Source organism: Armigeres subalbatus, chromosome 2 (genome assembly GCF_024139115.2).
Source record: "Armigeres subalbatus isolate Guangzhou_Male chromosome 2, GZ_Asu_2, whole genome shotgun sequence".
NCBI lineage: Eukaryota > Metazoa > Arthropoda > Insecta > Diptera > Culicidae > Armigeres > Armigeres subalbatus.
Genome location: NC_085140.1, coordinates 108,082,379 through 108,105,049, shown reverse-complemented (window position 1 = coordinate 108,105,049; position 22,671 = coordinate 108,082,379). Strand labels below are relative to the sequence as shown.

Genomic DNA, 22,671 nt, shown 5'->3' with positions numbered 1-22,671 from the left:
GGGTAATTTATTCATTCATTGCATTCAATATGTATAAGTAGCCAGAAATAGGTAAACTAATCTAAGCGTGTGTGCAACATCGTTTCAAGAACTGTTCGAAACTGTTATACCCGAAGGTTAAGGTAATGTCACGCAACGCAACATTGCGACATGAAATATTTCCAGCAGTTTTATAACCCAAAAAATCTTCGCAGTTGCAGCAATCGCATCAGATTGTGCGAAATACTATTTATTTTTTAAAATTTCGATGGTTTTTGCAGATAGTCGAACGTTTTTCTAAAATGAACTAATTGTTTAAGCTACCGTCGCAACAGTTTGCTAAAATTTGCAGTGATAGGTGTTTATTTAGTATCGTAAAATGCACTAGAAAAATTGGTTCGTGGCGAATGGATTTGTTGGCGAAAAAAGGAGCGTAAAATTCGAAATCGGGTGGTGCGGCAGTGGTGGTGGACTACGTAGGAAATAAGAACAAAAAGCAGACGCAACACCACAACAGTGTGTCTATCCAGAAGAAAAAGTGGGAAAATACTGAACACGTAATAAATGCTGCATTATAGGTAGGTTAATAAAATAGTTACAGATGCTTCATTTATCGTGGCATCAAAAGCCAATTTAAATCAAACTTTGCAAATTCAGTTTCAGTCGGTGAACAATGATTACCAAAACTAGCAGACTGAATATTAGCAACAACGAATCAATCGGAGATAGTTCCGCGGTAAGTCAATTTTATTGAGTTGAAGGGTTTGCCTGATACACACTTTTGTATTTACACTGGGGTCGCTTTTTTACTCAGATATGTCATCCATTTCTTCAACTTTCCAAGAACCACCTGATTTTAACACACTATTTCACTAAATCGAAAAATTGTATTCAAAAACATATCGCGTTAAATGCGACCACAGTGGATTTCTTAATCGTCTTTGTACATACCTATTTGATATAAAAATTATGCGTTTTTAGTTAGTTATGGAAAATAAATAATAGTTTTGATTCTTGCCATCAGACAAGTTAATACTTTTTAACGGGATATTACTAATTCGTTTTACGGCAATTGGGAACAAGCTTTACCAAATTAAATAATTATTGAATGTTTTTGATGTTTCATGCATTTTAAATTATTCGTCAATAAAACTAGTTACCAACAGATTATCGTATGATGTCTAAATTACAATTAAAATTCAAACTTCCTATGGTTCAAATATTCTGAAGTTCACTGCGCCTCTTATGTTTGTTATAGAGTACTTCATAAATGTTATACAAAGGTAATTTCCAAATATTAGACAGCTGACGGTAGACGGTAGTCTAACAATTAGACAAGAAAAACATGTGATTTTCTGATAGTCGTTTTCTAAATTCAGAAAGAAACTGTCACTATAGTTAATCCTTCTATCTCTTCCTCAGGTTTCCAACTGCGAGCGAGAACCATCGTTGAGTACGTCATCCGAGCAGAGCAATGAGGAGCCTTCAGCAGCTAATACTTGCCAGCAAAACTCCGTTATTTTAGATTCGAATTATATTGAGTCTAAGATTAAAAGTTTACTTAACCAAGAGCATGACAACGAAAGTGGGCCGAGCTCACCGACGGTTGAACCAGTAGATACTATCGAAACTGCACATGTTTCAGCCTCTGTAAATGATAAGACGGATCGTATCACCGGTATTCTTGCGGAAGATAGTTGCAATGCAGTGGATAATAAAATTTCTTCCGGCGAGAGCGAATCCAGCCAGTTGGTGGAGGTGCATCCGGGAGAGCTATCTTTCAATGGGAAGATTCGAAGTTTGAATGGACCATCGCCATCCAGCAACTCGCAGTGCGAGTTGACCGATGCCACCAAGGGGTTCGAAAAGGTACGCCGGGACAAGCTGAACGAATCGTTTGAGATATTGACGAAAGAGAACAATTCATTGATGCACTACAACAATGAAAAATCTCCGGATCTCTTCGCCGACGAAGATGACGACGATGAAGATGGTGGGAATAATAGTTGCCAGATTGATGCCAAGTCGGAAAATGGTGATGTGACGTATTCTGAGAACGCCCTTGTCAATAATAGCACTATTGTATGTATGAATCCAGTAGAACACATCGAGAGACAAATTCTCAAGAAATTACAGGCGTCCCTTTCGGGGGTCTTGCCTCCTCCGTCCGTGACGTATTCTCGTATCGAAATTGGTCGAATGGTCAGTCTCTACCAGCAACATAAGGATCGATTGTGCTATAAGGAAGAAACGACTGTGGAAAAGGCAACTAAGGTTGAAGAAAATGATGCAATTTTGTCACCTGTTTGTCTGAACAAACCTACCCATCCGCCAAAAGAGCTGCATGATCTGAAATGGCCGGAACTTATGAACGCGAAAGCTCACGGAATCTACTACAACCATTCCACAGTAACAGAAAAAATTGAATTACTTGGGCTGAAGTACGTCGAGAGGTATATTGGCTCGGAAACGAGCACCTCCTTCGATACGTCGCGAGCACCTTCTAGTGCAAAGAAAAAGAACCTGTGGTCAAAGTGAGTCTCGGTTAATAAATAAATTTTTCCAACGTTTATTAATATTTCCAACATTATCACAGACTGCTAAACCAATCGCCAGGAAGCCGGTTAAGTCATCTTGCCCGGCGACGATCGACTTTCTCGTCGGCAAATCTTCTGAATAGTTCAACCGGTTCGGCGACGGCCGGTGCATCGCTCTCGGGTAGCCAACGACGTTTGTGCAATAGACAAATCATAGTCGAAAACAAGTAAGTTTTCTACTGGAATGGATAACAGTTTTTTTTCCGAGTTCACATTTCTTATCACAGTTGCTCAGTTTTTTTAACAAACATATGATTATGATTTTTTTGCATCAGTTTGATTAGAGACAACCTTTTTATTGGTTAAACTGTGGAAATGCTAATAGACAAAATTAAAAAAAAAAAACAGGCCAAATTCCAGTGAGAATGTAGCCTTCATTTTTTCAAGCATTTCCTGTCCTAAGTTTTATTTCGCATTCAAAAGTTTCAATCGTACCCAATTTAACAGGAGATCGGATAATCGCCGGAAAATTAAAGGACGAACACCAAAGCGGCGAACTCCTGGTCGACGGAAGACCCCGGGGTCGTCTGCCAAGAAGCGCACCCTCAGTTTACCGGTGTCTAAGGCGTCTCAGCAGCTCTCCAGAGAAGCACCCAAGCGAGCGTTGTTCCAAAGCCCACCCGAGGAAACGGCACCAAAAACCAGCCAACAGTCACCCTCAGCCAGTAGGCCTGCTTCCAGCAAAACTCAAAAATTAAAGCGGGTTCTGTTTTCACCGCCCGTAAAGCGACGACTCACTTTGGCGTCCAGCAGCTGTAGCTCTAAGATTGGAGCAACTTCAAAAAATGTTACCAGTAGCAGTGATTCCAGTGGAATCACGAATATTTCTACGGGAGAATCAGTGGATTTGGGTTCCGGGGAAACCAATCGTAAGAGGAAACGTCCCTTGGACGGAGAAGACGACGATAGTTTAGTTCAGAAGCAAAAATTATTAAGGAGTGACTCGATCAAGGAGGAAGATCTAACTCCACGCTCGTTAAAGTTTCCTCGCAGTCAGAGCTTTTGCTTGGGTTCAAACTCAAAAAGCAACAAAAGTAGCACTTTGGAAAACAGTCGCAGTGGCAAAACATTGGTACGAGCCAACTCTGAGTCGGTGACGCTAACGGAAAATCATAGAAAGGTTGTTTATTTTAAATAATGCACTATCATTTTCACATGTTTAGTTTATTGTTTTTCGTTGCAGAAACTTCTTTGGGCTGTGTCGCAAGCGTTGCAAACAAAGCAGATATCAATGAAGCACGAGAACTTCAGAAAGTTTGCTTCCGTGTTGGCTCACGTGGTGAAAAAGTTGTTCCTCGAATTCAACGACCACTCTGTTTCCAGTACTAGTGAGAAAATGTTAAGGTAAGTTCAAAATAATGTCGATCCGTTGCGTATCGTTTTTGGCGGTAACCCTCTGCGCGTTTTAACGGGTCACGAGAATGTCCCTGAAACTCGAACTACGCTCATCACTCGATTTTGTAGATGGGATACATGACACCAGAACCTCGGTGGTGGCTGGCCCCATGGTTTCTTCCGGTCTTTTACTGGGGCTACACCGTTGGGCATAAAGCCGAGTGGTCGTTTGGCATAACGCAATGAAAATGATCTTATTTTCAATAATCATATTCTTTACGCAACTTAAAGCTGGACTTGACAATAAACAAGGCGCATGCTTTCAAAGAATGCATCATCAACTCTTTTGCATTATTCTGAGCAATCGCGTAATATAAAATAAGGAATTATCTCTCCTTTCGCATTGCACCAAGCAAACGCGTGCTTTAAAAGAAGGCTGTCCGCATGCCGGAAGCAGTGGACTGTATTTTCTACTATCGGGGTGTTTTCGGATTCGAGAGTACATCGACGTACGACCGTTTGTCACGAACGATGATGAACTGATGTACTGAACTGATGTATTAGCAAAAAAGGGAAATATACATTACGAAAAGTAAAACAAGAGTGGCATGTTGGATGAACATGCATGGAATGTAAAGTGGGGGTGCTCAAAAATTTAGCTAACATCCACCCCGCCATTGAAATTTATTTCAATTATTATTGTCCACGTCTAAAGGAAGCAAACAAATTTCGGTGACTGCGCGTTTATACTCCCCCTTTGGTGTTTTCAATGATACAACACGCGTCACTCCATCGGGTCCAGGATGTAGTTCCGTAATCCGCCCAAGTTGCCAATGCAACGGTGGGGCATTCTTATCCACGATGAGTACGAGTGCACCCAAAGGAATATTGCTTCGTTTCAGCCACTTAGATCTGATTTGCATCTCCGGCAAACACTCGGCAATCCAACGTTTCCAAAAATGTTGTAGCATGGTTTGGACCAGCTGCCAGCGCGAGAGAGTCGACTCACGTAGGTTCAAGTATGAAGGCTCAGCCACAGCTTGCATTTCTCGCCCAATGAGGAAATGGGCTGGGGTGATTGCAGAGAAATCACTTGGATCATCAGACGACGGGGCAAGCGGCCGCGAATTCAACACAGCTTCTATTTGGGTCAGAGTTGTATTCAGCTCTTCGTACGAAAGTTTACGATCTCCGACTATTCTGGTGAGGTGGTATTTAACTTGCTTTATCCCTGCCTCCCAGATACCCCCGAAGTGAGGGCTCCGAGGTGGAATAAACGACCATTCGAATCCCAACTTGCTACAAAATTCGGCGATTTTACGTTTTTCCTTCTGGTTTCGGAACATTTCTGCCAATCTCTCCAGTTCATTCTGCGCACCAATGAAATTAGTCGCATTGTCCGAAAACATTTTACTTGGTACTCCTCGCCGACTAGTAAACCGCCGAAGTGCAGCGAGGAATGCATCCGTAGTTAAATCCGAGACAAGCTCAATATGTATGGCTCGAGTCAACATACACACAAACAAGCATACGTACGATTTGGTGATCAATGGTTTTCGTCCAACAGATGTCGATTTTAGCAGGAATGGACCAGCAAAGTCCACACCGGTGTTAGCAAATGTAGGAGCTGGCCGCACACGGTAAGAGGGCAAGTCGCCCATTAACTGCACAGTTTTCATTGGATTGGCCTTGAAACAGGTGGTGCAGTTTCGAATAATCTTTCTGATAGCTGTTTTCACATTCAGCGGCCAGAACCGCTGCCTGATGACTGCGAGCAGACCCTTCTGCCCGATGTGCAAATTGGCACGATGCAGACTTCGGATGAGTAACGTTGTGAATGGGTGCCTTGCCGGAAGCAACATTTGGTGACGACTGTCATAGGGGATGAATGCGTGTTTGATTCTGCCGCCAACTCTCAGTACACCGTCGACATCCTTCTTCAGTGCTAGAATTTCAGGTTGAAATGATTCTTGCTGAACCATCCGCACCACTAATGTTAGTGCCTGTGCTCTTTCGGAAGAAGTAGGCGGTCCCTTGGTGATAGACCGTCGCTTTGATCATCTATGTAATTTACAAATCTGACAACGTAGGCCATGGATTGCAGCAATTTATCGTAACTACTCAATCTGTCGAAAATTTTCAACCTTCCTGGTATCATTTGTTCCAATGCCAAATTTATTCGTAGTTCGGGTAATTCCCCATCAGGTAATACCGGCTCCTCTTCGTTGTCATCAGTGATCGTTGTCAGCATTGGTGGGCCATTCCACCAGATCGAATTATTGATTAAGTCCTGAGGTCTCTGACCGCGTGATAGGCAGTCAGCGGGATTCTCGTGTGTCCGAACATGACGCCATCGAAAGTGTCCGGTAAGCCTTTGGATTTCTGCAACTCTATTTGAAACGTAGATTTGCAGGCAATGCGGAGGTTTCTTTATCCAACAGTACACAATCTTGGAATCTGTCCAGAGGTTCACTGATTCAAACTTTAGGTCAATGGCGTTTAACACCTTGTCTATCAATTTCGACAACAGAACTGCAGCGAGAAGCTCTGCTCGAGGGGTTGAGATGGCCTTCGACTTACCGTTTTTTCTAGGAAGAATTCTTGATTTGCTGGAGACCAAGTGCATTGTAGCTTCTGCATTCGGATGGACCATTCGGGTATAAACGCATGCACCATAGGCGTGGTCCGATGCGTCGGAGAACCCGTGTAGCTCTACTGTTACTGCAATTTCGGAAGAAATCCACCTGGGAACTCGTAACTCGTTCAAATGCATCAGTTCTAGTCGAAACGACCTCCAAATTTGAATCAAGTCTTGTGGGACCGGGTCGTCCCAATCCACCCGCAGCAATGAAACTTCACGCAGTATAAGCTTCGAGCCCCATAGGGTCGAAGATTTTTGCTATCTCGCTGAGAATTTGTCTCCTAGTACAGGAACTCAGATCACCGTCCGGAACGCGGAAAGAAAACCAATCCTCTGTCGGATTCCAGACTACACCTAAGGTTTTCACTGTCATACTCGGATTGTCTCCAATTACTTCGAAATCGATTCCGCGTAACTCGTCCGGTATATGCTTCATAACTTCTATTGCGTTTGAACACCACTTATGTGCTCTAAAACAACCCTTTGCGAGAAGATCGGTCACATCCTTTTGCAGCTGACAAATTTCCGGTAACGTGTTCGATCCCATCAAAATATCATCCATGTACGCGCCCTTCTTGATGGCGCACGCAGCAAAAGGAAACTCATCACCATGATCTTCAGCAACTTGATTTAATGTCATCGTAGCTTGAAACGGTGACGGCGCCAAACCGTAGGTTACGGTCTGTAGTTCCCACGCAGTTAGTGACTCAGTTTTATTCTTCCTCCACAGAATCATTTGATACCTTGTATCGGGAAACGCAACACCAATCTGTCGAAACATCATAGGGATATCGACAGTTATGACGTATCGGAATGCGCGGAAGTTCACCAGAATAGATGCTAGATCTCGCTGAACTACCGGGCCTGCTTCTAATGCATCGTTAATTGATACACCAGACGAACTTTTCGCAGAGCCGTCAAAAACAACTCTTAATTTCGTTGTAGTACTCGTCGGCTTTAACACGCAATGGTGCGGGAGGAAGAACGCTGATTCTGAATAAGAGGTATCGTCAATCTCGATGGCCCGCATGTGACCCAATCTTATATACTCATCAAGAAATGCGCTATATTGAAGCTTGAGCTCCGGTTCCCTGTCCAGTCGTCGTTCAAGATTCAGAAATCGGCGAGTTGCCATTTCTAGAGAATCACCCAATTCATCTTTCCGTGCATTGAATGGGTGTCGTACGAAGTACCTTCCTTGTTCGTCCCGAAAATGCGTCAACTTGAAATGATCCAGGCATTGCTGATCGGATTTAGTTGTGGTAGTATGGATCTCATCACAGGCTTCTAGACGATAAAAGTTGCTGAGCAAATCTTCTAATCGCTCTTCGTTCGCAGTTTGACAAAACGAGCGAGCGATAACAGGGCCTTCTTCATCCACGATTCCACCAACAATCCATCCAAACTCTGTGTTTATTAGGGTTGGCAGATTCGGTGCGATTTGGATCCGTCCTCCTTGCAGTAGGTTCCAAAAGATTTCAGCGCCGATCAACATGTCTATGCGTCCGCGTTGGTTGAATGTAGGGTCCGCAAGCTCGATTTTCTTCGGTATTGGCCAATTGGAGACATCGATCGTTTTCATCGGAACCTCATCGGTGATGCGTGGAGCAACCAAGAAATCCAATTCGGTTGTAAAGCCTCCTACGCGAGATTTCACTGTAGTACGGATTCTTTTCCGTAGGTGGGTTGTACTGCCGTTTAAACCGCTAACCAAAAAATCGGCCGGTTCCTTTCGCTGCGATAGCAAATTCGCAAATCGTTCGGTTACAACGTGGATCTGCGATGCCGAGTCTAAGAGAGCTCGACAGGGATAAAGTGCGCTGCTGTTTCCGTGGACCATTACGACTGCAGTGGAAAGAAGCGTCTGTTTGGAAGAAGGAATACTGGTACACAGAGTTGTGGCCGATTCCAAATGCGCCACTTCTGTATTCTTGTTCTTGTCTGTCGATGACTGCATTTCGCTGCTGGGTTTCGCAGTGGAATCCGTTGATACCAGCGTTGAGGGACTGTCGCTGTGCAGCATAGTGTGATGACGTTTACCACAGTCGCGACAATTAAATGAGGAAGCACATCCATTCGTGCGATGTCCCCGCTGCAGGCAATTAAAGCATAAGCCCCACTTTCTCAACGCACTGTATTTATCACTTATTGTCATGTTTTTGAATTGCTCACATCTCCAGAGCTCATGATTGTTTCTACACTTTAGGCACTTGTTTTCCTTTTTCTGTTCATTCGTAGTCACCAGAGAGTGACCTTTGTTCACCGTTTTCACTTTAACACTTTCCATCGACGACTTTGTGTTGATGTCAATCTTCTCCATAATCCTGCACTGCTCTTGCAGGAAGTCGACTGTCGAACCGTACTGAGGAAATACGCCCTTCTTCTGACGGCTTTCCCAAGCAACTCTTGTGGCCTTGTCCAACTTCGATGATATTTGATGCAGTAGCATTTGCTCTCCAAGCCCTACTACTGGCAGTGACAAGTTCTTTAGCGCCTCTACGTTCTTTGTACAGATATCAATCAGCTTTCTCAAATCCTTGGAGCTGTCCTTGGCCACCTTCGGAAGAGTGATCAACGCCTCAATGTGCTTGTCCATTATTAGTCGTTTATCTTCATATCGATCAGCTAGGAATTTCCAAGCGGCGTCATAGTCATTATTGTTGACTATGTCTTGGTCAATAATACCGCTAGCCGCGCCCACAAGAGAGTTTCGAAGATGGAATAATTTAATCGCAGGTTCCTCATGTTTGTAGCGGTTCATAATAGTAGTGAACATTGACTTAAATGAGAACCACTTCTCGTAGGACCCGTCAAAGGTCGGTAGAGGCGCTTGTAGGGGTGGCAAGTGGGACTGAGTAGGTACAACAAACGATGGAGCGGCGCTCGAGGCCACAATTTGAGGCTTGGTAGCTGGTTGAATTGCTTTCTCCAACAGCATATTGAGGCGTATATTGAGATCGTTGTGCAAGAATTCGAACTCAATGTACTTGTCTTCTTGCTCTGATCTTCTCTCATCAGAGAGGGGCAATGCGTAGATCTTATTTTGTAAATCATTGAATTCACTATAGCAGGTCTCCACTGTGCGCAAATGGACTCGCAGAAAATGTACATTTGCTATATTCGGGTTCGGATCTTCTTCACTGTGCTCCAGCGCATTTTTCACTCGGGTGAGCTTCCCCTTCACTGCCCCTTTCTGATGAATGAACACTTTCAACTGCTCATCCATTTTCTTCGTTTCTTCTTTCTTCTTTTGCTGCAACTTCTGTTCTTCAATCGACTTCTTCGGTGTGTGTATCATTTCAGCACACACTCACATTCTCACAATGAACAGGCCAGTCAGCGGCGGATGTATGCGCACATTCACATACACTTTCTTAGAAATTCGACCGGTCAGCGACGGACGAATGCTCACAAACACTATTACAAGGTTCTTTTCGTAGGCGAACGAGCGTGCGAAGCACAAAATGGCCGCCAGCACCTCGTTACATTCGGCCGAAAAGCGACGGACGAATGCTCTTGAATTTCTCAAATATTTAATATATTTCGCGACGAAACACTGTCCCGATTCTTAAACACTGGTTATATCACGGAAATCCGGACTGAAGGACCACAATGTCCGCATGCCGGAAGCAGTGGACTGTATTTTCTACTATCGGGGTGTTTTCGGATTCGAGAGTACATCGACGTACGACCGTTTGTCACGAACGATAGAAATGAACTGATGTATTAGCAAAAAAGGGAAATATACATTACGAAAAGTAAAACAAGAGTGGCATGTTGGATGAACATGCATGGAATGTAAAGTGGGGGTGCTCAAAAATTTAGCTAACAAAGGCATTATCAGCTATTTCGCATTATCCGAGCAATCGCGTAAATTAAAAGCAGAAATGATCTCCATTTTTGCATTGCACGCAAATGCATTATGCCGAGCTATTGCGTAATTTAAAAGAAGGAGTAGTCTCCCCTTTCGACACGGTGCGCCGGTAGACCGTTATTATAAAATAAAAATGTCCATCAAAACCCAACACAGGGTATGATTTCTGTGGTAATTCTGCACCTCTGGTCCAATTTAAAAAAAAAATCCCTAGGAGGAATCTCGAGAAATCTTGATTTTAAGTTTTTAGCTAAGAAATTTCAAAATAACCCATTTTTTATAATTTAACAATATCCCCAAAATACCTACAAACCCAAGAAGTACTCTTAGTTATTTGCAATCAGTTTGTATTTGTTGTCTTTATAAATATTTACAATTGGCAAACTCACCAAACTGACTTAGGTAAGATTTTTATATCACTTGAAACCATCTATCTACAAGAATCTTTCAAGAATTCACGTGCAGGTTGCAGATTCTTTGTTTAAGACCAAAGAAGAGAACATTCTTAGCATGAGCAAAACCTTGGGTAGTTAGTATTCTAATCAGATTAAAGTTTGTGTAAATTTTTTTTTTATGATTTGAGTTTGATTAAAAATATTTAAGCAGAAGTAAAGATCAAACGGAAGAAATTGGTTGAAAGAAACCGTCAGTTTTTGGACCTTCGTCGAATGCCGTAACAATTGGACGGAGGTTCTGCATGATTTAGCCTGATATTTTCCCACAAACGGATCATCCGGCTGGTAATGACTCCAAGGATGGCCGTAAGGTAAATCTCTTTATCAGCTTCCATTTACGCCAAAGTATCATATTTTGAAATATTATGTTTCAGAATTCTGTAAAGGCGCCGGAAGAGGTCTTAGCTTACATAACAAAAATGCTTTTTCGAGTCCGTTTATTGGAGTTTTGACGAAATTTGGCAGCGTTACAGAGCACCTAAATTATTTCAGATTTAAAAAGATCGGTTAAAAAGTGCTATGATAAAGTGTAACAGCGATAACATGTTTTAGCTTCTAACTACTATCGTTTTACATGTCCCCGTAACGCTGGGTAGACACCTTTGCGTGGTGTGTTACGGTATAAGATCTACCACGGTCACATTGTCAGCTACAGGCAAATCCTTCCCCAATATCCAACTCCGTGGTACTTATGAGGGTGTCGCTGAGTCGGGGGCCTCTCGTTAAGTAAGTACTACATCAACACTTCCTTCATCTCACTAGTTACGGTGAAGATGGGCGTGGCCAGGAGTAGTAAACCTCATGCTTTTGTTATTTTCATCCTAGATTGAAATCAAGGACCAGACCCACCTTGATTTCTAATAGCAATCTGAATAAGGATTTCAAAAGAACATGGTATCACTAGTGTCCAATCTACGAAGTACACCGTAACTATGCTATGCTATGCTAACGACTATCATTTTACGACTTTTTACGACTAACGACTATCAGTTGTTCTAATCTTACTTCTCTGCAATATGAACATGAACACTAAATTGAAGTTATTTTAAACATGGAAGGCAACATTTAAACTAACTCGAACCAGTTCAGTAGTAAAAAGTCTATTTTTCTGTCAATCAAAAATGTACGGGGTAAGATGGGTCAGAGAGCGGGGCATGATGGGTCACCTTTAAATTCTGCAATTAATATTGTTCTTATTCCCAATATTGAGTTACACACAGATATATAACTATATTGCCAATGATTTTATTGAATAAAAAAGAATGTTTAAGCCTTGGATGAAGAAATGGCTCAACATTTAAAAATGTCTGCAAATTCTTATGAAAACAAGCCGTCTGAGTATTGCTTTCATAAAGACAAAAAATATACATTTTCAATGAACAAATTAACATCATTACGTCAATAGTAACCTTAAAATGATTAAACAAGCAATGGAAAAGTTTTGAATACGAACTATGCCTTTCAGTATGTGCTGACCCATCTTGCCCCATTTGTAAGTTCATGTTAGAATGTCTACTTTTCGATCAAATTTATTTATTTCAACGCAGTTAGTACAACATATCACCTACATTACTTATACTGCCGTGAATCGCATATTTGTCCCATATGAATAGGAAACCCAGCAAAAATGGGACAGATATGCGATTCACGGCAGTATAATACTTTCACTATGTTACTAAAAATGTTTAAATTTTACATTGCTCGTCAAGATAACACGTTTTATAGAAAGTGTGTTTCGCATAAGAAACAATGCTGAAAAAATATTTCTTGCCATACTCTACCAAAATAAAATTTTATCATCAAATTAAGTGACAATAAAGTAGAACCAAATTATTGCTCCTACAAAGTAATAATCTTTACATTAAAATGTACACGATGCTCAAGAAGGGCCCTGACCCATCTTGCCCCGCCTAATCCTACATTAGGGTGGCTCAAAAAGAAATTTTGTTCCACAGCGCTCATCTAATTCTTTATCACGTTATGAGTGTCCTCAGGAAATTTATGCTCATTAGGATTAAAACTGATTTAGCACAAGCCGTTTCAAGTTTGCATGCAAATTAGAATGAGGAAATTATTTTTTTTCATTGGGGGCAGTACACATATTACGTAAGCACTTATGAGGGGAGGGGAGATGGTTTAGGTCAATATCTTACGCTCCATATAAATAAAAAATAATTTGTATGAAAAAAATCTTACAAGGGGGAGGGGGGTCGAAAAACCCAGAAAAATTGCTTACGTAATAAGTGTACGACCCCTTATACTGATAACGACGCTTCCTCATTAAGCGCAGGTCAAAATAAAATCCCCATAGTTAAAAGAAATACTCAAGAGCTTTCACTCAGCGAAAAGCGCATCTTAATTAATCGTACCGTGAGTTTCTGGAACTAATTGAGTAACTCATCAATAAGCAACATTGTTGCTCGTGGCGCGAACGATTGCACACACAAATATTCTAGCTACTATGTTGCACTGCACATTTCAGTGATGTTCTCAAAGAAGTTAAACGATCATGACTAAAGATTCGCATCCTATCTTAAAATCGATTACTAATTATTGGGGCGATTAATCAACATGCGGTTTTCGTTGATGAAAGCTTTTTTTTGTCTTTATTAACGAGATTTTCGGCCCTAGGCCGGCTCATCTCGAAAGGGGTGAAAGCTGTTAAGTATTCCTTCTAGCTATGTAGGTTTTCTTTTAACCTGCGCTTAATGGGGAAGCGTCATTAACAGTGTAATGAAAAAAAAAAATATGTTCCCCGTACTAATTTGCATGCAAACGTTAATGTATAACATGTGATTTTCAATTTTCTTGGACCATTCGATCAAGGCAGAGTCAACGCTTTATTCCAACTGTACACTTAAGTCGTTTTTTACGCGGTTTGTTCTACACGAATCGATTTTCATGCGATGTTTAGCACTACATTCCAACTGGAACTTTGCTGCTTTTCAACTTAGTTATGTATTAGTATTTCTTTAGTTCTTATAATTAATTGCAATCCTTCTATGCCCGCCATTGCATTAGTTTGTATCTTGTTTGGCAAATACAATGGATACACTATTCCCAGGGTGTCGGGAATGTTTCATATCCGAAAACATACTTAGATCGGATCGAGAATCGATCTCGCCATCTCTGGATTCTGCGCCTTTGTTCACAAGGCAAACTCGAGATCTCAAGCCAACATATAGACGTCAAATTAATACAACTTACAGGACTTTTAGCTGGTGCAGTTCGTTTCTGCTAACTTACACGCGCGTTTTCGCTTGGGGGCGTTTGACGGCAGCTTCTAGCTTACGTCTATTGATGCCAGTAGAGGGGCTCGGAATCTTCTTCGTTGCAGCAGTGGATGTGTTCTGGTAGTCTTTCTTCGGCTCGTTTTTCCTGATTGTCGAAGTAAACGCAAAGTCCGACGCAACTCACGTGAAGGAATAATAATTATCACCAATAATCTGTCAAACTTCTTTGTCACGTCTATTTCAACTTCCTCCATAGGATGCATGACCTCAAACGCCGTTGACAGCCCAGCTTTCACGATGGGCTTTTCTGTAATGAGTGGTGTAGACTGACATAGTGGCGGGTGCTTAGTCTCTGTTCCAGTTTGTGTCGTTAATAGTTGCAACGCTACACAATCAGCCAGGGTTGTGCGGAATCATTCTCATACGATAATTATTGGAATTATCATTTGAAGTTACTTCTCAGGTGTAAAAAGTAGGCGAGTTGTCATCGGCGATAACTTTTCAAATTTTGGAATCGATTGATAATAAACACAAAATTATCATTTAAATGTAAACTTGAAGTTCAATCGGATGTTTGGCATTTTGTTTGGTGTTATGTAGGAAATATAGTAGCATTCACCAATGCTTCGAATCGAGATACAATTATCGAACAATCCTTACTCTCTAGCGAGTTTTTATCAATTGATAATTTGTATATGTGTATGCTTGAGAGTGTTGTTCATCCACGATTATTTAGAAATTTTATCATCCTTTTTAAATGTTGGTCTAAAAATTTTATACATCACCAGGGTTCTTAATGTTCACTCAATCTTTGGAGGATAAACAACGAAAACAGGTTCACACTGAGCTTGAAAAACGCTTGCGTTGGTCTCATCGAACAGAAAAGTCGAAAACATGTACATATGTCATACAGCTACGTAGTTCAACGTACAACCCGATTGGGCTGCACCTTTGGAGTTTTTTTTCTCTGTTTTAGTAAGAGAAGAAGGGGTATGTGAGGGTGAGATATATTAGGAATTGACCTTTCACGTCAAAAATGTTTGTTCGCTCAATCGATTGTGTGGCTTATTTAAGATCTTGAAAAAAACAGCACTTTTTCAATTTTGTTTTAAATTTAAAAAAATACTTAGAGGCGTCAGAAAATATGGGTTCTTTGGGAAAGTTGACCTCAACTAAGCCCAAAGTCGTTTGCCCCTTTAAAAATGTTTGACGGAAAAGGTCAAAAGGACAATCCACTTCCAGCGTGCATTGATTACAGAATGCAAATATCATTCGTGTAACGGTTCGGTTGCCAACATTGACTAATGAATGGCAGGCCATGACATTGGCTCCTTCTTCGTTGGTACAACCACGAAGTTGCACGCTCGATAAGACAACACACTAGCGACCAAACCAATGGATAGCTCGTTCGGCGGAATTAGGCCGCACAATAATCATGTGGTGGCATTAAATGGGATATTTATTACTAATTCGTCTTATAACAAATGAGGTCCTTGTACAACCCGGAACAACTGAGAAGAAATCTGCGTACTATATGTTGATGATTACGATGTGTTCGAACAGTATCAGTCGATTCTTATGTAGGTAATGTCAGAGTTAATACGTCCAACAGTAAACCGTAAGATTTTTCTTAAAGAAATTGTAGTTCCCGGAAAAGTAATCTATAATGTAACGTAGCAGGTCAATAACTTCTTCTCGGCGTTTTCCTTCCAGGTTAGCCCATAAGCATCTGTTCGATGTGCTGCAAGGTCAAACAGCGGAGGATATTTACCAACGGGAACGGACCCGTCTCCTGAATGCGAAGAACCTCATCAAACCGCACGGCTATATTTCACCGGAAGAATACGAACGGTGCAAGTTAAAGCGCAGCAAATCCACATCCGTGTTCATACTAGACAATTCGAACGATTCGTCGTTTGGAGCGGGATCCTCCAGCAGTCAGCAACTGGTGCCTCTAAGTCAAAGCTCATCGCTATTTTCCCAGAGTTCGGAGTTCCTCAACGGGTTGTCCCAATCGTCGGCCTTCCAGAACAGTCAATCGATGATAACTGGCACAGACTCATCGAAGAACACAATTCTTCGGGAGAACATCGACAGCGAACAGCGGCAAAAGTCGTCGCAGAAGCAAATTTCATTCTCCGGCAAGGATCAGAAAAACGTAAGTCCGTACGCTGATGCAAAACATGGTTCCCAAGCCAAAACGAAACTGCTGGTGGGAGGAGCCGCCGTGGGAACCAGCATCCTGAAAGCCAAAAGGCAGATCTCGTTTGAATGAAAACAACCGGTTTCAAGAGAGGTATATTAAATTATGATCAGGTTGACTCTCATGTCGAGTGATTGGTTCGGCTCTTACTTTGGATTGTTTGCGGGCAACATTTAGATTATCGGACTGCGGTCTGTGTAGGCATTTACTTATTTTGGCAAAGCAAATTATTGAGTGTAATTAAAGTTTTTTTTAGTTTTGTTCCTCATCAAATCAAGGTAATCAAGTGAAAAAGGCTTGAATTGGCTAAGTTAGCAATATTGAATAAAGAATTCCTAATTTATTGAAATTTAATTGAAAATGATATGTCAATGTTTTCATTTTAAGGAGCATAAAAGAAAATATAATCCAAGAATGGTTTCACGACTAATCTACCTAATACTTTCGCTACCGCTTTTCTCAATATTTCAGTATTGTTCGGTTTGTCTTTTTCTTCTGAAGTGACTCCATACCATGGTACCTGCATACCGGCCTAGACTGTGTTTTGAAATTAAATGTATATACTTTAAGTAATTGGAATCTAATTATCACATTGGCAACTGAGGAAACCTAGAAGAAGTTGGGAAAAAGGTAAGACTCTGATATATTTGTTTGCAATTATATTTGGTAGAAACTTGTTTTTTTTAATGGGAAAGTGTGGGAAAAGTGCCCAAGCGCACTGCTCTTGGAGGCGCGGGTAACCACTTCAAGCAGCTTTTGCAGAGCAACATGTTCTCGCAGTTGCCGCTTGATGACGCCGGCAATCCGCCGAAAAAGAGAGAGAAGCAGCAATCGCAGCTGAAGAAGTGCTCGCCTGTTTTCGTTTGTGGTACCAGTACTTCCACCGTTGCAGCCGCTCAAGCGACTGGTCGCAGCAGCTGTATCGATTCAAGCCCCAGCACCACCAGCTCCACACATTTAATTTTTACCAGGATCTGAGCAATTCGTTGAACTTTTACCGAGATTTGCACAGTCGAGCCCCAGCAAAAATGTTTTTTTGCTGAGATTTCTGTCAAAGCTGCTCAAAATCAGCAAATAATTTGCCGAACCTCAGCTAACAAATTCAATTTTTGCCGGGATAGTTTTAATTTTGCTGGGCACACGGCTATGCGGATTTTACCGAGCTGCAGAAATAAAAACTGAGTGTGCATCCTCCAGCGACCCTCCTGGATTCTATCAGCAGCCGAAAAATCAAACCGTTCCCTGGAAGAATCTGCTCCGCTCTACACCCCGGAGCAGCAGATGCCAATCTTCCCCAGCTCCTCACTTGGCTGCGTGGATGGTAGTAACTTTTCTTTTATAAATATTCAAATTTATATCGAATAAAACTTGCTTAGAGCCGTAACAGAGATTTAAATCTCGATTCAACCAGGTCTTCACTCTTGGCATGTTCATTATTGAAAATGGCTGCTAGGGTGGCCAAGGTCAACTGGAACGCTTGCTCGCTAAAGAGTAAAACAATTGAGCTGAAGGATTTTCTTGAGGAGAAGGAAATAGACTTGGCGTTCATCACCGAAACGCACCTAAAACCGGAGGTGAACGTCAACATCCCGGACTTTCGCATCGTGCGATACGACCGGCCGACTAGGGGAGGTGGTGTGGCCATCGCTCTTCGCTACAAAATCAACTGTCGTCTGCTTCCAAGCTTCCTGCTCAGTGTCATCAAGGCCATCGGTATCATTTGGTGAAAATCTTCAACAATTACCTGTCGGCAAGAATATTGCGGGTCTCAATCAGCGGAGCGAGTTGCAATACGCACAACATCGTCGCAGGCGTTCCCCAGGACAGTATTCTCGGGCCCCTGCTTTCCAATTTGTTCTCCTTCTCTTGGCATGTCAGAACCTCCAGAAGGCGGCATTCTGTCTTTGTTCGCAGATGACACCTCCGTCGTCTACAATGGTAGAGTGATCAGAGTGCTAGTGGCAAAACTCCAATGAGGCCTGGATGTCCTGACAGAGTACCTCATCAGCTGGAAGATCTGTATCAACGCGGCGAAAACTCAGGTCATCATTTTCCCCCATTCTAAATCGCCTAAACATGTTCCCCCTGAGGACTGTAAAATCATCCTCAATGGTACGACTGTGGAATGGGCCTATGAGGCCGACTACCTTGGCTTGGCGCTCGACAGCAAGCTTATTTTCCGGCAACAGGTTGACAAGACGGTGGCGAAGTGTAACGTTTTGTTGAAACTACTGTACTCTTTGATCAACCGCCGGTCGTCATTGTCCCTGAAAAATAAGCTTGCTGTCTACATGCAAATCATCCTCCCTGTGATTTAATATGGCATGCCGGTCTGGGAGAGCAGCGCTAAAATACATCACCTGAAACTCCAACGAGTACAAAACAAGTTCCTAATGTTGATCCTCAATACTCCTCCCAGCACAAGAATATTTGAGTTCCACCATCTGGCCGGGATAAAAACATTACATGAACGCATTGGTAAGTGTAAAGAAAAGTTTAGGCTCCGTTGCTTGCATTCGGATCAGGCTCCAATTAGGGCGCTAGTTCCAATCTAGGTTATCAAATTTTCAATGTAAATATTAGTGTACATAGTAGTTAGGTTATCAAATTTAATAATTAATTAACGCCTCTATAAGGCTATCATGTTATATTAGATAAATATTTCTACGAATCAGTCAAGCACGGAGTCGTTCGCCGCGGCTAACCATTGGGCGGCTACAAGACGGTAGATTAGCCCAAGACTACGCGCAGCAGCTGGAAGTGGCACTCCCAACTGAAGAGCAGCTAGGCGCAGCGACCCTTGAAGATGGCTGGAGAGATATTCGATCCGCCATTGGAAGCACCGCATCCGCTGCACTAGGCACGGTGCCCCCGGATCAAAGAAACGACTGGTATGACAGCGAATGTGAGCAGTTAGTTGAAGAGAAGAATGCAGCATGGACGAGATTGTTGCAACACCGCAAGAGGGCGAAAGAGGCACGATACAAACGGGCGCGGAACAGACAAAGCTCGATTTTCCGGAGGAAAAAGCGCCAGCAGGAAGATCGAGACCGTGAAGAGACGGAGCAAATGTACCGTGCTAATGACACACGAAAGTTCTTTGAGAAGTTAAACCGTTCACGTAAAGGCCACGTGCTACAGCCCGATATGTGTAAGAACCGTCCCTTGAAAATGGCTGGAGAGATATTCGAACCGCCCGCAGCACCGAATCCGCTGCACAAGGCACGGTGTCCCCGGATCAGAGAAACGACTGGTATGACGGGGAATGTGAGCAGTTAGTTGAGGAGAAGAATGCAGCATGGGCGAGCTGCTGCAACACCGCACGAGGGCGAACGAGGCACGATACAAACGGGCCCGGAACAGACAAAACTCGATTTTTCGAAGGAAAAAGCGCCAGCAGGAAGATCGAGACCGTGAAGAGACGGAGCAACTTTACAGCGCTAATAACGCACAGTGCCACAGCCCGATATGTGTAAGGACATAAACGGGAACCTTCTTACAAACGAGCGTGAGGTGATCCAAAGGTGGCGACAGCACTACGAAGAGCACCTGAATGGCGATGTGACAGACAACGGTGGCGGTATGATAATGAACCTAGGAGCACGCGCGCAGGACATACGACTTCTGGTTCCATATCTCCAGGAAATCCAGGAGGAGATCGGCCGGCTGAAAAACAACAAAGCCCCTGGAGTTGACCAACTACCAGGAGAGCTGTTTAAACACGGTGGTGAGAGACTGGCTAGAGCGCTCCACTGGGTAATTACCAAGGTTTGGGAGGATGAGGTTCTGCCGCAGGAGTGGATAAAAGGTGTCGTGTATACAAAAAGGGCGATAAGCGATCGGGTGTTCGCCGTACGTCAGGTGTTGCAGAAATGCAGCGAATACAACGTGCCCACACATCATCTATTTATCGGCAGCTAATGCACGAAAACGGATTTCCGGAAAAACTGATACGGTTGATCAAAGCGACGATGGATCGGGTGATGTGCGTAGTTCGAGTTTCAAGGACATTCTCGAGTCCCTTCGAAACGCGCAGAGGGTTACGGCAAGGTGATTGTCTTTCGTCTCTGCTATTACTGGTAATACGAAGAGCAGGGATTAACACGAGTGGTACAATTTTCAATAAGTCCGTCAAGTTATTTGGTTTCGCCGACGACATTGATATTATGGCACGTAACTTTGAGAAGATGAAGGAAGCCTACACCAGACTGAAGAGCGAAGCTAAACGGATTGGACTAGTCATCAACACGTCGAAGACGAAGTACATGATAGGAAGAGGCTCAAGAGAGGACATCGTAAGTCACCGACCACAAGTTTGTATTGGTGGTGACGAAATCGAGGTGGTTGAAGAATTCGTGTACTTTTGCTCACTGGTGACCGCCGATAACGAAACCAGCAGAGAAATTCGGAAACGCATAATGGCAGGAAATCGTACGTACTTTGGACTCCGCAATACGCTCCGATCGAATAGAGTTCGCCGTCGTACCAAACTGGCTATCTGCGTACCATCTATGCGGGCTGCAGATGGCGGACGGTACGTGGAGGAGGCGAATGAACCACGAGTTGCATCAGCTGTTGGGGGCACCATCCTTCGTTCACACCGCGAAAATCTGAAGACTGCGATGGGCCGGGCACGTAGCCAGAATGTCGGACAGTAATCTGGTGAAAATGGTTTGCGACAACAATCCGACGGGAACAAGAAGGCGAATGGCACAGCGGACACATTTGCGGACTCTCCGCAGACTGCGTGGTTAGCGACGTGCAGCCATGGACCGAGCTGAATGGAAAAGACTTTTATGTGAAGCACAGACTACTCCGGCCTCAGTCTGGTAATAAATAAAAGCATGTAGTGAATTACATCGACGATTTGTTTTCGGGACTACTGAACACGAACATGATATGACCCTTGAGTCAGTACTGTCCATTTTTCAGGAGAATGGAATATGTACTACTAAACCAGGAGAAATGTCTATTCAAGGTACAGAATTTGAATTTTTTGAGGCATACTCTTTCCTTACAAGATATAGAGCCTGCACAGGACTATATTGCGACATCGAATGAGGTCAGGCAGTCCTTGACAATACAACGTGTTTTTCCTATAAATTTGCCGTGCAATTCGATTTTTCTAACGTCTGTTTGTATTTTGAGATTTATTAGACTCTAATATCTACCTTAATTTAACTTGTCAGATATTGGCGTGTTCCTAGTCAAAACAAACCTCACATGATGTGGTGGAAAGGGGGCGGTTCCTTCATCAGTGCTGCCACCCGAACAAGTTTCGATAAAAAGTAGAATCGTGGAAATTGAACATGGCATGATATAGAAAATGGCGATTAAAATGTCTCTAGAACGTTATAAAAAAAATTAGTCAAACAATTTTTATTTTATGTGGTTAGAAATTCAACAATCGTAAGCATTAACTGCTTTTTCAAAATAAATATAAAATTCGAGATACCATGTCTATTTTGTGTGCTTTTAAAATTCTAACCCCTTAAGGCGAGTTGGCTCTTGTTTCGGACGGCAGAACGATCGCGCGATTTGCCGAAATATTGTGTTTTGCATTGCGCGACCGGTAATAAAGTTAATTAGTTCAGTGCGAGTTGGCTCTTGTTTCGGACGGCAGAACGATCGCGCGATTTGCCGAAATTTTGTGTTTTGCATTGCGCGGCCGGTTATAAAGTTAATTAGTTCAGTGCGTGTTGGCTCTTGTTTCGGACGGCAGAACGATCGCGCGATTAGCCGAAATTTTGTGTTTTGCATTACGCGGCCGGTAATAAAGTTAATTAGTTCAGTGCGTGTTGGCTCTTGTTTCGGACGGCAGAACGATCGCGCGATTTGCCGGAATTTTGTGTTTTGTTTTTCCTTAGGACGGTTCGTAAGTAAATTGATGAATATACTTTATTATTTTTACAGCATATACTGTTATTGACAAACGCTCTATATTGTCGAATAGAGCTCCCTATTATTCACCTTTCCACTAACACAAATTTTCCTTCCCGAGACATCTATGAAGGTAGTATGGGTTCCCTGCATCTTCACTAGTAGATGTTGAACTAACATTCCTTTCCTTCCTTCCGTGATTGTAAGGACGTGGCCAGGTATACAACTGCTACTGTATATGAAAAGGTACTAATCCCAAGTACCAATTTGCGACAATATACAGTAGATTGCTCAATTGAGCATTGTATAGCCACCCACGATTTGTACAATCACATATGCTATGCTATGCTATGCTATTTTAAAATTCTAACCCCTTAAACCAAGATTTTTTTGAAAAACATCTTTAATGTTTATTTTGTAACAAAAATATACTTCATTTCCTATACCACACCGTGTGAAATTTCAATGATTCTA

The 22,671-nt window shown here is 42.5% G+C and overlaps 1 protein-coding gene across 1 annotated transcript; it reads left to right on the top strand.

Moving 5' to 3' along the window:
- The first annotated feature begins 170 nt into the window (after positions 1 to 170).
- LOC134210627 (uncharacterized) lies at positions 171 to 16,681 on the top strand. The gene is made up of 7 exons (XM_062686771.1): positions 171 to 557; positions 637 to 715; positions 1,402 to 2,513; positions 2,576 to 2,743; positions 3,024 to 3,696; positions 3,760 to 3,920; positions 15,828 to 16,681. The coding sequence occupies exons 2-7, from the start codon at positions 653 to 655 to the stop codon at positions 16,387 to 16,389; spliced, it is 2,739 nt and encodes a 912-aa protein (XP_062542755.1). The 5' UTR covers positions 171 to 557; positions 637 to 652; the 3' UTR covers positions 16,390 to 16,681.
- The last annotated feature ends 5,990 nt before the right edge of the window (positions 16,682 to 22,671 follow it).

Coding starts and splice junctions, on each gene's coding strand:
- LOC134210627 (XM_062686771.1), top strand. CDS start 653: ATGATTACCAAAACTAGCAGACTGAATATTAGCAACAACGAATCAATC. Junction 716..1,401: donor CAATCGGAGATAGTTCCGCG/GTAAGTCAATTT, acceptor TCTCTTCCTCAG/GTTTCCAACTGCGAGCGAGA. Junction 2,514..2,575: donor AAAAAGAACCTGTGGTCAAA/GTGAGTCTCGGT, acceptor ACATTATCACAG/ACTGCTAAACCAATCGCCAG.